General features: G+C 47.9%; 1 protein-coding gene and 1 long non-coding RNA gene across 5 annotated transcripts in view; both read left to right on the plus strand.

The window, feature by feature from the left end:
- LOC110517278 (LIM and calponin homology domains-containing protein 1-like) overlaps positions 1 to 16,212 on the plus strand; it is a 92,214-nt gene that overhangs the window by 8,281 nt on the left and 67,721 nt on the right. For 3 of the 4 annotated variants that reach the window (XM_036971950.1, XM_036971951.1, XM_036971949.1), the window contains exons 2-5: positions 7,004 to 7,074; positions 7,219 to 7,288; positions 14,159 to 14,265; positions 16,174 to 16,204. In XM_036971950.1, the coding sequence (XP_036827845.1) occupies positions 7,004 to 7,074; positions 7,219 to 7,288; positions 14,159 to 14,265; positions 16,174 to 16,204 (279 nt within the window). Of the gene's footprint in view, positions 1 to 7,003; positions 7,075 to 7,218; positions 7,289 to 14,158; positions 14,266 to 16,173; positions 16,205 to 16,212 lie in introns of those variants that run through there. The other variant, XM_036971952.1, reaches the window with a different exon arrangement.
- Positions 3,762 to 5,618, plus strand: LOC110510700. Its single transcript, XR_005041629.1, has 3 exons — positions 3,762 to 4,591; positions 4,664 to 4,835; positions 4,908 to 5,618. It is a non-coding gene; the product is annotated as an uncharacterized LOC110510700 (long non-coding RNA).

Raw genomic sequence — 16,212 nt, forward strand, 5'->3', positions numbered from 1 at the left:
GCCTGCCATCATTCACTATGAACTGGACTGTGTGTTTACAGGCAGTAGGGCCTGCCATCATTCACTATGAACTGGACTGTGTGTTTACAGGCAGTAGGGCCTGCCATCATTCACTATGAACTGGACTGTGTGTTTACAGGCAGTAGGGCCTGCCATCATTCACTATGAACTGGACTGTGTGTTTACAGGCAGTAGGGCCTGCCATCATTCACTATGAACTGGACTGTGTGTTTACAGGCAGTAGGGCCTGTCATCATTCACTATGAACTGGACTGTGTGTTTACAGGCAGTAGGGCCTGCCATCATTCACTATGAACTGGACTGTGTTTACAGGCAGTAGGGCCTGCCATCATTCACTATGAACTGGACTGTGTGTTTACAGGCAGTAGGGCCTGCCATCATTCACTATGAACTGGACTGTGTGTTTACAGGCAGTAGGGCCTGCCATCATTCACTATGAACTGGACTGTGTGTTTACAGGCAGTAGGGCCTGCCATCATTCACTATGAACTGGACTGTGTGTTTACAGGCAGTAGGGCCTGCCATCATTCACTATGAACTGGACTGTGTGTTTACAGGCAGTAGGGCCTGCCATCATTCACTATGAACTGGACTGTGTGTTTACAGGCAGTAGGGCCTGCCATCATTCACTATGAACTGGACTGTGTTTACAGGCAGTAGGGCCTGCCATCATTCACTATGAACTGGACTGTGTGTTTACAGGCAGTAGGGCCTGCCATCATTCACTATGAACTGGACTGTGTGTTTACAGGCAGTAGGGCCTGCCATCATTCACTTTGAACTGGACTGTGTGTTTACAGGCAGTAGGGCCTGCCATCATTCACTATGAACTGGACTGTGTGTTTACAGGCAGTAGGGCCTGCCATCATTCACTATGAACTGGACTGTGTGTTTACAGGCAGTAGGGCCTGCCATCATTCACTATGAACTGGACTGTGTGTTTACAGGCAGTAGGGCCTGTCATCATTCACTATGAACTGGACTGTGTGTTTACAGGGAGTAGGGCCTGTCATCATTCACTATGAACTGGACTGTGTGTTTACAGGGAGTAGGGCCTGCCATCATTCACTATGAACTGGACTGTGTGTTTACAGGCAGTAGGGCCTGTCATCATTCACTATGAACTGGACTGTGTGTTTACAGGGAGTAGGGCCTGCCATCATTCACTATGAACTGGACTGTGTGTTTACAGGCAGTAGGGCCTGTCATCATTCACTATGAACTGGACTGTGTGTTTACAGGCAGTAGGGCCTGTCATCATTCACTATGAACTGGACTGTGTGTTTACAGGCAGTAGGGCCTGCCATCATTCACTATGAACTGGACTGTGTGTTTACAGGCAGTAGGGCCTGTCATCATTCACTATGAACTGGACTGTGTGTTTACAGGCAGTAGGGCCTGTCATCATTCACTATGAACTGGACTGTGTTTACAGGCAGTAGGGCCTGCCATCATTCACTATGAACTGGACTGTGTGTTTACAGGCAGTAGGGCCTGCCATCATTCACTATGAACTGGACTGTGTGTTTACAGGCAGTAGGGCCTGCCATCATTCACTATGAACTGGACTGTGTGTTAACAGGCAGTAGGGCCTGTCATCATTCACTATGAACTGGACTGTGTGTTTACAGGCAGTAGGGCCTGCCATCATTCACTATGAACTGGACTGTGTGTTTACAGGCAGTAGGGCCTGCCATCATTCACTATGAACTGGACTGTGTGTTTACAGGGAGTAGGGCCTGCCATCATTCACTATGAACTGGACTGTGTGTTTACAGGCAGTAGGACCTGTCATCATTCACTATGAACTGGACTGTGTGTTTACAGGCAGTAGGGCCTGCCATCATTCACTATGAACTGGACTGTGTGTTTACAGGCAGTAGGGCCTGTCATCATTCACTATGAACTGGACTGTGTGTTTACAGGCAGTAGGGCCTGCCATCATTCACTATGAACTGGACTGTGTGTTTACAGGCAGTAGGGCCTGCCATCATTCACTATGAACTGGACTGTGTGTTTACAGGCAGTAGGGCCTGCCATCATTCACTATGAACTGGACTGTGTGTTTACAGGCAGTAGGGCCTGCCATCATTCACTATGAACTGGACTGTGTGTTTACAGGCAGTAGGGCCTGCCATCATTCACTATGAACTGGACTGTGTGTTTACAGGCAGTAGGGCCTGCCATCATTCACTATGAACTGGACTGTGTGTTTACAGGCAGTAGGGCCTGCCATCATTCACTATGAACTGGACTGTGTGTTTACAGGCAGTAGGGCCTGTCATCATTCACTATGAACTGGACTGTGTGTTTACAGGCAGTAGGGCCTGCCATCATTCACTATGAACTGGACTGTGTGTTTACAGGCAGTAGGGCCTGCCATCATTCACTATGAACTGGACTGTGTGTTTACAGGCAGTAGGGCCTGTCATCATTCACTATGAACTGGACTGTGTGTTTACAGGCAGTAGGGCCTGCCATCATTCACTATGAACTGGACTGTGTGTTTACAGGCAGTAGGGCCTGTCATCATTCACTATGAACTGGACTGTGTGTTTACAGGCAGTAGGGCCTGCCATCATTCACTATGAACTGGACTGTGTGTTTACAGGCAGTAGGGCCTGTCATCATTCACTATGAACTGGACTGTGTGTTTACAGGCAGTAGGGCCTGCCATCATTCACTATGAACTGGACTGTGTGTTTACAGGCAGTAGGGCCTGTCATCATTCACTATGAACTGGACTGTGTGTTTACAGGCAGTAGGGCCTGCCATCATTCACTATGAACTGGACTGTGTGTTTACAGGCAGTAGGGCCTGCCATCATTCACTATGAACTGGACTGTGTGTTTACAGGCAGTAGGGCCTGTCATCATTCACTTTGAACTGGACTGTGTGTTTACAGGCAGTAGGGCCTGCCATCATTCACTATGAACTGGACTGTGTGTTTACAGGCAGTAGGGCCTGTCATCATTCACTATGAACTGGACTGTGTGTTTACAGGCAGTAGGGCCTGCCATCATTCACTATGAACTGGACTGTGTGTTTACAGGCAGTAGGGCCTGCCATCATTCACTTTGAACTGGACTGTGTGTTTACAGGCAGTAGGGCCTGTCATCATTCACTATGAACTGGACTGTGTGTTTACAGGCAGTAGGGCCTGCCATCATTCACTTTGAACTGGACTGTGTGTTTACAGGCAGTAGGGCCTGTCATCATTCACTATGAACTGGACTGTGTGTTTACAGGCAGTAGGGCCTGCCATCATTCACTATGAACTGGACTGTGTGTTTACAGGCAGTAGGGCCTGTTATCATTCACTATGAACTGGACTGTGTGTTTACAGGCAGTAGGGCCTGCCATCATTCACTATGAACTGGACTGTGTGTTTACAGGCAGTAGGGCCTGTCATCATTCACTATGAACTGGACTGTGTGTTTACAGGCAGTAGGACCTGCCATCATTCACTATGAACTGGACTGTGTGTTTACAGGCAGTAGGGCCTGTCATCCTTCACTATGAACTGGACTGTGTGTTTACAGGCAGTAGGGCCTGTCATCCTTCACTATGAACTGGACTGTGTGTTTACAGGCAGTAGGGCCTGCCATCATTCACTATGAACTGGACTGTGTGTTTACAGGCAGTAGGGCCTGCCATCATTCACTATGAACTGGACTGTGTGTTTACAGGCAGTCGGGCCTGTTATCATTCACTATGAACTGGACTGTGTGTTTACAGGCAGTAGGGCCTGCCATCATTCACTATGAACTGGACTGTGTGTTTACAGGCAGTAGGGCCTGCCATCATTCACTATGAACTGGACTGTGTGTTTACAGGCCGTAACAACAGCGTGACTTCAGATCATTAGAACACTTTCACCAAAAGACACAAAATACACCTGAATAGATTTCTGTAAATATTTAAAAACACAACGGGAGTCCTCATACATTAGGGAACTTTACAGTCCTATTGATTAAACAACCATGAAAAGGTAGACTCTCGCTCCCTTTGTTATACACATCAACAACAACCAGATCAACAACTTATGCTAGCCAGAACAAGATGAACTCATATCTAACAAAGAAACATTAGGTAAACCCTCTCAAACTTTTCCAGCTAGTTGGCTGTCAAAATTGGACTGATAAACGACGGAGCTTACCCACCAATGCATGCTTGTCCCAACCCACGCTTTGACAACTGAATGGGAACTTGCCTGCCCTCACATTTGATCGATGCCAAATACATTTGATTGACAACTAATGGTGCGTTCATAATTGCCTCCAGTGTGTCAGAATGCGATCTGGGTCGTTTGTAAATTCAGAGCGTTTCGCTGTCTCAGTGTTCTGTTATGGATGGTTGTGTCAACTACAACAATGTCTCAGTGTTCTGTTATGGAAGGTTGAGTCAACTACAACAATGTCTCAGTGTTCTGTTATGGAAGGTTGAGTCAACTACAACAATGTCTCAGTGTTCTGTTATGGAAGGTTGTGTCAACTACAACAATGTCTCAGTGTTCTGTTATGGAAGGTTGAGTCAACTACAACAATGTCTCAGTGTTCTGTTATGGAAGGTTGTGTCAACTACAACAATGAACTGTATCCATCTATTCTGACAACAATGTCTCAGTGTTCTGTTATGGAAGGTTGAGTCAACTACAACAATGTCTCAGTGTTCTGTTATGGAAGGTTGAGTCAACTACAACAATGTCTCAGTGTTCTGTTATGGAAGGTTGTGTCAACTACAACAATGTCTCAGTGTTCTGTTATGGAAGGTTGAGTCAACTACAACAATGTCTCAGTGTTCTGTTATGGAAGGTTGTGTCAACTACAACAATGAACTGTATCCATCTATTCTGACAACAATGTCTCAGTGTTCTGTTATGGAAGGTTGAGTCAACTACAACAATGTCTCAGTGTTCTGTTATGGAAGGTTGAGTCAACTACAACAATGTATCAGTGTTCTGTTATGGAAGGTTGAGTCAACTACAACAATGTCTCAGTGTTCTGTTATGGAAGGTTGAGTCAACTACAACAATGTCTCAGTGTTCTGTTATGGAAGGTTGCGTCAACTACAACAATGTCTCAGTGTTCTGTTATGGAACGTTGAGTCAACTACAACAATGTCTCAGTGTTCTGTTATGGAAGGTTGAGTCAACTACAACAATGTCTCAGTGTTCTGTTATGGAAGGTTGTGTCAACTACAACAATGTCTCAGTGTTCTGTTATGGAAGGTTGAGTCAACTACAACAATGTCTCAGTGTTTTGTTATGGAAGGTTGTGTCAACTACAACAATGTCTTATTCTACGTCATGGATTTTTGGCTCAAATAGAACATATTTTTAAAACCCCTTTACGAAGTTGGTTTTGTAGCATGAACTGGGAATGTGATATTTTTGACTGATATTATGATTGTCTGTTTGTTTCATGCTTGCCAAGTAGTTAAAACACTTTCCCTTCCACTCTACATTATTACTGTAATGATGCTCTTATTACATATGTGTTAACTGTTGTTACTTCTGTTGTCAATTCACTTGTTTCATATGTTGTTAATGTTGTTACCAATTTGAATAAATGTATTTGATGTACAAATGTATTGTTTTTCTGACATTTAGATTTCAGGAAGAATTTCCCTAAAACTTCCCTGTAAATGTACAGAATTATACTGGCAACAGAGTTGGCAGCTTTTACAGTAAGGAAATATTACTGTAAAATACACTATAAACTGGGTGGTTGGAGCCCTGAATGCTGATTGACTGAAAGTCGTGGTATACCACGGTTTGACAAAACATATTTTTACTTTTCTAATTACGTTGGTAACCAGTTTATAATAGCAATAAGGCACCTCGGGGGTTTGTGGTATATGGCCAATATACCACGGTTCCACATTCCCTCGTGCCTTATTGCTTAATTATAGCATCAATGCTGTTAAGCAAATGTACAGTGTTATGCCGGCAACTCTGGTGCCAGTATAATGCTGTACATTTACAGAGAAAAGACAGGGTAGATCCTGGCTAAACCCTTTTAAAACCTGGTTAGAACCTCTTTATAACCTGGTTTGAACCTCTTTATTAACCTGGTTAGAACCTCTTTATAACCTGGTTAGAACTTCTTTATAACCTGGTTAGAACCTCTTTATAACCTTGTTTGAACCTCTTTAGAACCTGGCTAGAACCTCTTTATAACCTGGTTAGAACCTCTTTATAACCTGGTTAGAACCTCGCTAGAACCTGGTTAGAACCTCGCTAGAACCTGGTTATAACCTCTTTATAACCTGGTTAGAACATCTTTATAACCTGGTTAGAACCTCTTTACAACCTGGTTAGAACCATTTTTAACCTGGTTAGAACCTTTTTTAACCTGGTTAGAACCTGGTTAGAACCTCTGTAGAACCTTGTTTGAACCTCTTTAGAACCTTTTTAGAACCCTTTTAGAACCTGGCTAGAACCTCTTTATAACCTGGTTAGAACCTCTTTGTAACCTTGTTTGAACCTCTTTAGAACATTTTAGAACCTGGCTAGAACTTCTTTAGTACCTCTTTTAAGCTGGTTAGAACATCTTTATAACCTGGTTAGAACCTCTTTATAAGCTGGTTAGAACCTCGCTAGAACCTGGTTAGAACCTTGCTAGAACCTGGTTAGAACCTCTTTATAACCTGGTTAGAACCTATTTATAACCTGGTTAGAACCTCTTTATAACCTGGTTAGAACCTCTTTATAACCTTGTTTGAACCTCTTTAGAACTGTGTTTGAAACTCTTTAGAACATTTTAGAAGCCGGCTAGAACCTCTTTATAACCTTGTTTGAACCTTTTTAGAACCTGGCTAGAACCTCTTTAGAACCTGTCTAGAACCTGGCTAGAACCTCTTTAGAAACTCTTTAGAACCTGGTTAGAACCTCTTTAGAACCTGGCTAGAACCTCTTTAGAACCTTGTTATAACCTGGTTAGAACCTCTATAGAACCGTGATGATGTGTGTTCTCCCCAGGAGGTGACGGGAAAAAGTTTCGGTGAGAAGGACTTCCGGAGCGGCCTGGAGAACGGGATCCTGCTATGCGAGTGAGTCTGTGACCTCACTTCCGCCTTTGAAATCCCCACAATCCTCTGCTGTTCCACTGTCTCTCATTAAACACACACACACACACACACACACACACATACATACTGAGTGTAGTGTAGTATTTGTCTGTGTGTCTCTTCCAGGTTACTGTGTTCCATCAGACCAGGTTTGGTCCAGAAAATCAACAGACTACCGTCGCCCATCGCTGGACTGGTCAGTACCACTAAATCAAATGGGTTAGAAACTCCTTTCTACATCAGCCGATGTCACAAAGTGCTGTACATAAACCCAGCCTAAAACCCCAAACAGCAAGCAATGCAGGTGTAGAAGCCTCTAGGGGGAGCCGATGTCTCAAAGGGCTGGACAGAAACCCAGCCCAAAACCCCAAACAGCAAGCAATGCAGGTGTAGAAGCACGGAGGCTAGGAAAAACTCCCTAGAAAGGCAGGAACCTAAGAACAAACCTAGATAGGAACCAGGCTCTGAAGAGTGGCCAGTCTTCTGGTACTATACTAATGTTACCTAACCAATAACTAGGCTGTACTGGGTAGAGAGGAACCAGGCTCTGAAGAGTGGCCAGTCTTCTGGTACTATACTAATGTTACCTAACCAATAACTAGGCTGTACTGGGTAGAGAGGAACCAGGCTCTGAAGAGTGGCCAGTCTTCTGGGACTATACTAATGTTACCTAACCAATAACTAGGCTGTACTGGGTAGAGAGGAACCAGGCTCTGAAGAGTGGCCAGTCTTCTGGTACTATACTAATGTTACCTAACCAATAACTAGGCTGTACTGGGTAGAGAGGAACCAGGCTCTGAAGAGTGGCCAGTCTTCTGGTACTATACTAATGTTACCTAACCAATAACTAGGCTGTACTGGGTAGAGAGGAACCAGGCTCTGAAGAGTGGCCAGTCTTCTGGTACTATACTAATGTTACCTAACCAATAACTAGGCTGTACTGGGTAGAGAGGAACCAGGCTCTGAAGAGTGGCCAGTCTTCTGGTACTATACTAATGTTACCTAACCAATAACTAGGCTGTACTGGGTAGAGAGGAACCAGGCTCTGAAGAGTGGCCAGTCTTCTGGTACTATACTAATGTTACCTAACCAATAACTAGGCTGTACTGGGTAGAGAGGAACCAGGCTCTGAAGAGTGGCCAGTCTTCTGGTACTATACTAATGTTACCTAACCAATAACTAGGCTGTACTGGGTAGAGAGGAACCAGGCTCTGAAGAGTGGCCAGTCTTCTGGGACTATACTAATGAACCAGGCTACTGCACCAATACTACACTAATGCTACACTAGACTACACTAATACTGCACTACTACTGCACTACTACTACACTACTACTGCACTAATACTGCACTAATACTACACTAATACTGCACTAATACCACACAAATACTACACTGATATTGCGCTAATGCTACACTAGACTACACTACTACTGCACTAATGCTGCACTACTACTGCACTAATACTGCACTAATACTACACTAATACTGCACTAATACTGCACTAATACTACACACATACTACACTAATACTGCACTACTACTGCACTACTACTGCACTAATTGTCATGTATTGTCATGTTGTGTCTTTCTGTCCTTTCCTTTCACCCTGTCTCCCTCTGCTGGTCGTATTAGGTTACCTTTTCTCCCCCGCTTTCCCCCAGCTGTTCCTTGTCTCCTCCTAACTACCCATTCACCCCGTTTCCCACCTGTTCCCTTTTTCCCTCTGATTAGGTCCCTATATCTCTCTCTGTTTCTGCTCCTGTCTTTGTCAGATTCTTGTTTGTTGTGTTTCATGCCTGAACCAGACTATCGTCATGTTTGCTGTAACCTTGTCCTGTCCTGTCGGAATCTGCCGGTCTGTCTGAACCTACCTATGTTTGGTTATTAAAGAAGCTCTGTTAAGTTAATTCGCTTTTGGGTCCTCATTCACTCACCGTGACAGAAGAATCCGACCAAGAATGGACCCAGCGACTTCGGATCCTCTCCACTCAGCCGTCGAGATCCAGGGAGCGATGCTAGGCAGACACGAGCAGGAATTGTCTGCTGCTCGACATGCCGTTGAGACCCTGGCCACCCAAGTCTCCAACCTCACAGAACAGGTTCACCATCTCCGCCTCGATCCACCGGCCACTTCCAGGGCTTTCGAATCTCCGGAGCCCAGAATCAATAACCCGCCGTGTTACTCTGGGGAGCCCACTGAATGCCGCTCGTTCCTCACCCAGTGTGATATTGTGTTTTCTCTCCAGCCCAACACTTACGCCAGGAGCACTGCTCGTGTCGCCTACGTCATATCTCTCCTTACTGGACGGGCTCGTGAGTGGGGCACGGCAATCTGGGAGGCAAGGGCTGAGTGTACTAACCAGTATCAGGACTTTAAGGAGGAGATGATACGGGTTTTTGATCGATCTGTTTTTGGGGAGGAGGCTTCCAGGGCCCTGTCTTCCCTATGTCAAGGCAATCGATCCATAACTGACTACTCTATTGAGTTTCGCACTCTTGCTGCCTCCAGTGGCTGGAACGAGCCGGCCTTGCTCGCTCGTCTTCTGGAGGGTCTCCGCGCAGAGGTAAAGGATGAGATTCTCTCCCGGGAGGTTCCTTCCAGCGTGGATTCCTTGATTGAACTCGCTATTCGCATTGAGCGACGGGTTGATCTTCGTCACCGAGCTCGTGGAAAGGAGCTCGCGCTCTCCGTTGCCCCCCTCTCCGCATCACTACCATCTTCCTCTGCCGGCTCGGGAGCTGAGCCTATGCAGCTGGGAGGTATCCGCATCTCGACTAAGGAGAGGGAACGGAGAATCACCAACCGCCTCTGTCTCTATTGCGGTTCTGCTGGTCATTTTGTCACTTCATGTCCAGTAAAAGCCAGAGCTCATCAGTAAGCGGAGGGCTACTGGTGAGCGCTACTACTCCTGTCTCTCCTTCAAGATCCTGCACTACCTTGTCGGTCCATCTACGCTGGACCGGTTCGTCAGCTTCCTGCAGTGCCTTAATAGACTCTGGGGCGGAGGGCTGTTTTATGGACGAGACCTGGGCTCGGGAACATGACATTCCTCTCAGACAGTTAAGGGAGTCCACGGCCTTGTTCGCCCTGGATGGTAGTCCTCTCCCCAGGATTCAGCGTGAGACGCTACCTTTAACCCTCACTGTTTCTGGTAATCATAGCGAAACCATTTCTTTTTTAATTTTTCGTTCACCTTTTACACCTGTTGTTTTGGGCCATCCCTGGCTAGTTTGTCATAATCCTTCCATTAATTGGTCTAGTAATTCTATCCTCTCCTGGAACGTCTCTTGTCATGTGAAATGTTTAATGTCTGCTATCCCTCCTGTTTCCTCTGTCTCTTCTTCACAGGAGGAGCCTGGTGATTTGACAGGGGTGCCGGAGGAATATCACGATCTGCGCACGGTGTTCAGTCGGTCCAGGGCCACCTCTCTTCCTCCACACCGGTCGTATGATTGTAGTATTGATCTCCTTCCGGGAACCACTCCCCCCCGGGGTAGACTATACTCTCTGTCGGCTCCCGAACGTAAGGCTCTCGAGGATTATTTGTCTGTAGCTCTTGACGCCGGTACCATAGTCCCCTCCTCCTCTCCCGCCGGAGCGGGGTTTTTTTTTGTCAAGAAGAAGGACGGGTCTCTGCGCCCCTGCATAGATTATCGAGGGCTGAATGACATAACAGTGAAGAATCGTTATCCGCTTCCTCTTATGTCTTCAGCCTTCGAGATCCTGCAGGGAGCCAGGTTTTTCACTAAGTTGGACCTTCGTAACGCTTACCATCTCGTGCGCATCAGGGAGGGGGACGAGTGGAAGACGGCGTTTAACACTCCGTTAGGGCACTTTGAATACCGGGTTCTTCCTTTCGGCCTCGCTAACGCTCCAGCTGTCTTTCAGGCATTAGTCAATGATGTCCTGAGAGACATGCTGAACATCTTTGTTTTCGTTTACCTTGACGATATCCTGATTTTTTCACCGTCACTCCAGATTCATGTTCAGCACGTTCGACGTGTCCTCCAGCGCCTTTTAGAGAATTGTCTTTTTGTGAAGGCTGAGAAGTGCACTTTTCATGCCTCCTCCGTCACATTTCTCGGTTCTGTTATTTCCGCTGAAGGCATTAAGATGGATCCCGCTAAGGTCCAAGCTGTCATTGATTGGCCCGCCCCTAAGTCACGCATCGAGCTGCAGCGCTTTCTCGGCTTCGCGAACTTCTATCGTCGTTTCATCCGTAATTTCGGTCAGGTGGCAGCTCCTCTCACAGCCCTTACTTCTGTCAAGACGTGCTTTAAGTGGTCCGTTTCCGCCCAGGGAGCTTTTGATCTCCTCAAGAATCGTTTTACATCCGCTCCTATCCTTGTTACACCTGACGTCTCTAGACAGTTCGTTGTCGAGGTTGACGCGTCAGAGGTGGGCGTGGGAGCCATTCTTTCTCAGCGCTCCCTCTCTGACGACAAGGTCCACCCATGCGCGTATTTTTCTCATCGCCTGTCGCCGTCGGAACGTAACTATGATGTGGGAAACCGCGAACTGCTCGCCATCCGGTTAGCCCTAGGCGAATGGCGACAGTGGTTGGAGGGCGCGACCGTTCCTTTTGTCGTTTGGACTGACCATAGGAACCTTGAGTACATCCGTTCTGCCAAACGACTTAATGCGCGTCAGGCGCGTTGGGCGCTGTTTTTCGCTCGTTTCGAGTTCGTGATTTCTTATCGTCCGGGCTCTAAGAACACCAAGCCTGATGCTTTATCTCGTCTCTTCAGTTCTTCAGTAGCCTCCACTGACCCCGAGGGGATTCTCCCTGAGGGGCGTGTTGTCGGGTTGACTGTCTGGGGAATTGAGAGGCAGGTAAAGCAAGCGCTCACTCACACTCCGTCGCCTCGCGCTTGTCCTAGGAACCTTCTTTTCGTTCCCGTTCCTACTCGTCTTGCCGTTCTTCAGTGGGCTCACTCTGCCAAGTTAGCCGGCCACCCTGGCGTTCGGGGTACGCTTGCTTCCATTCGCCAGCGTTTTTGGTGGCCCACCCGGGAGCATGACACGCGTCGTTTCGTGGCTGCTTGTTCGGTCTGCGCGCAGACTAAGTCCGGTAACTCTCCTCCTGCCGGCCGTCTCAGGCCGCTTCCCATTCCCTCTCGACCGTGGTCTCACATCGCCTTAGATTTTGTCACCGGACTGCCTTCGTCAGCGGGGAAGACTGTTATTCTTACGGTTGTCGATAGGTTCTCTAAGGCGGCTCATTTCATTCCCCTTGCTAAGCTTCCTTCTGCTAAAGAGACGGCACAAATCATCATCGAGAATGTTTTCAGAATTCATGGCCTTCCGTCAGACGTCGTTTCGGACAGAGGTTCGCAATTCACGTCTCAATTTTGGAGGGAGTTTTGCCGTTTGATTGGGGCTTCCGTCAGTCTCTCTTCCGGCTTTCACCCCCAGTCTAACGGTCAAGCAGAACGGGCCAATCAGACTATTGGTCGCATCTTACGCAGTCTTTCTTTTCGCAACCCTGCGTCTTGGTCAGAACAGCTCCCCTGGGCAGAATACGCCCACAACTCGCTTCCTTCGTCTGCGACCGGGCTATCTTCTTTTCAGAGTAGCCTCGGGTACCAGCCTCCGCTGTTCTCATCTCAGTTCGCCGAGTCCAGCGTCCCCTCCGCTCAGGCTTTTGTCCAACGTTGCGAGCGCACCTGGAAGAGGGTCAGGTCTGCACTTTGCCGTTATAGGACGCAGACTGTGAGGGCTGCTAATAAGCGTAGAACTAAGAGTCCTAGATATTGTCGCGGTCAGAGAGTTTGGCTCTCCACTCAGAACCTTCCCCTTAAGACGGCTTCTCGCAAGTTGACCCCGCGGTTCATTGGTCCGTTCCGTATTTCTCGGGTCATTAATCCTGTCGCAGTTCGACTTCTTCTTCCGCGATACCTTCGTCGCGTCCACCCGGTCTTCCATGTCTCCTGTATCAAGCCCGTTCTTCGCGCCCCCGCTCGTCTTCCCCCCCCCCCCCCCATCCTTGTCGAGGGCGCACCCATCTACAGGGTCCGCAGGATTTTGGACATGCGTCCTCGGGGCCGTGGTCACCAGTACCTCGTAGATTGGGAGGGGTACGGTCCTGAGGAGAGGAGTTGGGTTCCCTCTCGGGACGTGCTGGACCGTGCGCTGATCGAGGATTTCCTCCGTTGCCGCCAGGTTTCCTCCTCGAGTGCGCCAGGAGGCGCTCGGTGAGTGGGGGGGTACTGTCATGTATTGTCATGTTGTGTCTTTCTGTCCTTTCCTTTCACCCTGTCTCCCTCTGCTGGTCGTATTAGGTTACCTTTTCTCCCCCGCTTTCCCCCAGCTGTTCCTTGTCTCCTCCTAACTACCCATTCACCCCGTTTCCCACCTGTTCCCTTTTTCCCTCTGATTAGGTCCCTATATCTCTCTCTGTTTCTGCTCCTGTCTTTGTCGGATTCTTGTTTGTTGTGTTTCATGCCTGAACCAGACTATCGTCATGTTTGCTGTAACCTTGTCCTGTCCTGTCGGAATCTGCCGGTCTGTCTGAACCTACCTATGTTTGGTTATTAAAGAAGCTCTGTTAAGTTAATTCGCTTTTGGGTCCTCATTCACTCACCGTGACACTAATACTGCACTAATACTACACTAATACTACACTAATACTACACCAATACTGCACTAATACTACACTTATACTATGCTAATGCTGCACTAATACTACACTGGTACTACACTGATACCACCCGAATACAACACTACTACTACACTAATACCCTACTAATACTACACTAATGCTACACTAATACTACACCAATACTTCACTAATACTACACTAATACTATGCTAATGCTGCACTAATACTGCACTAATATTGCATTAATATTGCACTAATAGTGTTGCCTATGCCCATTGCTGGACTGGTCAGTATTATACTACTATATTACTACAATACTACTGCTATACTGCTACACTACTACTGCAATGCTACTAATAAACTAAACCTCTACTCTCTTTCCCTCTCTCCCTCCTCCCTCCCCCTCCCTCCCCATTCCTCTCCCTCCTCCCCCCATTCCTCTCCCTCCTCCCCCCATCCCCAGGACAACCTGTCAGTGTTCCTCAGAGGCTGTGAGGAGTTGGGTCTGAAAGGTTCCCAGCTGTTTAATCCGGGAGACCTTCAGGACACCTCCATACAAGCCAACCTCAGGTTAGAGAGAGAGAGAAACGTGTGTGCGTGCGTGCGTATATATAAATATATACAGTATATAACTAGGCCCCTATCAAGGCCTGAACTGTCCTCCAGAAATCACTCAGAAACCCTTCCTCTCCCTATCAAGGCCTGAACTGTCCTCCAGAAATCCCCCAGAAACCCTTCCTCTCCCTATCAAGGCCTGAACTATCCCCCAGAAACCCTTCCTCTCCCTATCAAGGCCTGAACTGTCCTCCAGAAACCCTTCCTCTCCCTATCAAGGCCTGAACTGTCCTCCAGAAACCCTTCCTCTCCCTATCAAGGCCTGAACTGTCCTCCAGAAACCCTTCCTCTCCCTATCAAGGCCTGAACTATCCTCCAGAAATCCCCCAGAAACCCTTCCTCTCCCTATCAAGGCCTGAACTGTCCCTCAGAAACCCTTCCTCTCCCTATCAAGGCCTGAACTGTCCTCCAGAAATCCCGCAGAAACCCTTCCTCTCCCTATCAAGGCCTGAACTATCCTCCAGAAACCATTCCTCTCCCTATCAAGGCCTGAACTGTCCTCCAGAAATCCCCCAGAAACCCTTCCTCTCCCTATCAAGGCCTGAACTGTCACTCAGAAACCCTTCCTCTCCCTATCAAGGCCTGAACTGTCCTCCAGAAACCCTTCCTCTCCCTATCAAGGCCTGAACTGTCCTCCAGAAATCCTTCCTCTCCCTATCAAGAACTGAACTGTTCTCCAGAAACCCTTCCTCTCCCTATCAAGGCCTGAACTGTCCTCCAGAAACCCTTCCTCTCCCTATCAAGAACTGAACTGTCCTCCAGAAACCCTTCCTCTCCCTACCAAGGCCTGAACTGTCCTCCAGAAACCCTTCCTCCCCCTATCAAGAACTGAACTGTCCTCCAGAAACCCTTCCTCTCCCTATCAAGGCCTGAACTGTCCTCCAGAAACCCTTCCTCTCCCTATCAAGGCCTGAACTGTCCTCCAGAAACCCTTCCTCTCCCTATCAAGGCCTGAACTGTCCTCCAGAAATCCCCCAGAAACCCTTCCTCTCCCTATCAAGGCCTGATAGGACAGCCTGAGCTTTCAGCCAGTCGAAACATACAGCCTTCGTCTCAAAGACATGGTGAAACCACATGAGCTGCTTCCAGGGCAGCCTGAGCTTTCAGCCAGTCTAAACATACAGCCTTTGTCTCAAAGACATGGTGAAACCACATGAGCTGGTTCCAGGACAGCCTGAGCTTTCAGCCAGTCGAAACATACAAGTCAACGTGATTCACATGACTGTGGTCAACTCCAACCCAGCTAACAGCCTTCGTCTCAAAGACATGATGAAACCACATGACTGTGGTCAACTCCAACCCGGCTTAACAGCCGTCGTCTCAAAGACATGGGGAAACCACATGACTGTGGCCAACTAACAACCTTCGTCAACTCGTTCTAGTCATCTTACTTACAACCAGTTAGCGAAGCTAAACACGGATAATGATTCCGCTTCCGGTGAGGCACGGTGTCCGTTGTCCCTCAGTAGGTGAGGCACGTGTCCGTTGTCCCTCAGTAGGTGAGGCACGGTGTCCGTTGTCCCTTAGTAGGTGAGGCACGGTGTCCGTTGTCCCTCAGTAGGTGAGGCACGGTGTCCGTTGTCCCTTAGTAGGTGAGGCACGGTGTCCGTTGTCCCTTAGTAGGTGAGGCACGGTGTCCGTTGTCCCTCAGTAGGTGAGGCACGGTGTCCGTTGTCCCTTAGTAGGTGAGGCACGGTGTCCGTTGTCCCTCAGTAGGTGAGGCACGGTGTCCGTTGGCCCTCAGTAGGTGAGGCACGGTGTCCGTTGGCCCTCAGTAGAGGGCGCTAGCGTGCAAACTCCCCATACATTTGTTGTACGGAGTTGACAGACTGAAAGTGACCTCTCCTCTCCTTTTCTCTTCAGGGACTCAGAATGCAGTAGAAAACTGAAGAATGTAAGTAT

The sequence above is a fragment of the Oncorhynchus mykiss genome, unplaced genomic scaffold (assembly GCF_013265735.2).
Source record: "Oncorhynchus mykiss isolate Arlee unplaced genomic scaffold, USDA_OmykA_1.1 un_scaffold_87, whole genome shotgun sequence".
Lineage (NCBI taxonomy): Eukaryota > Metazoa > Chordata > Actinopteri > Salmoniformes > Salmonidae > Oncorhynchus > Oncorhynchus mykiss.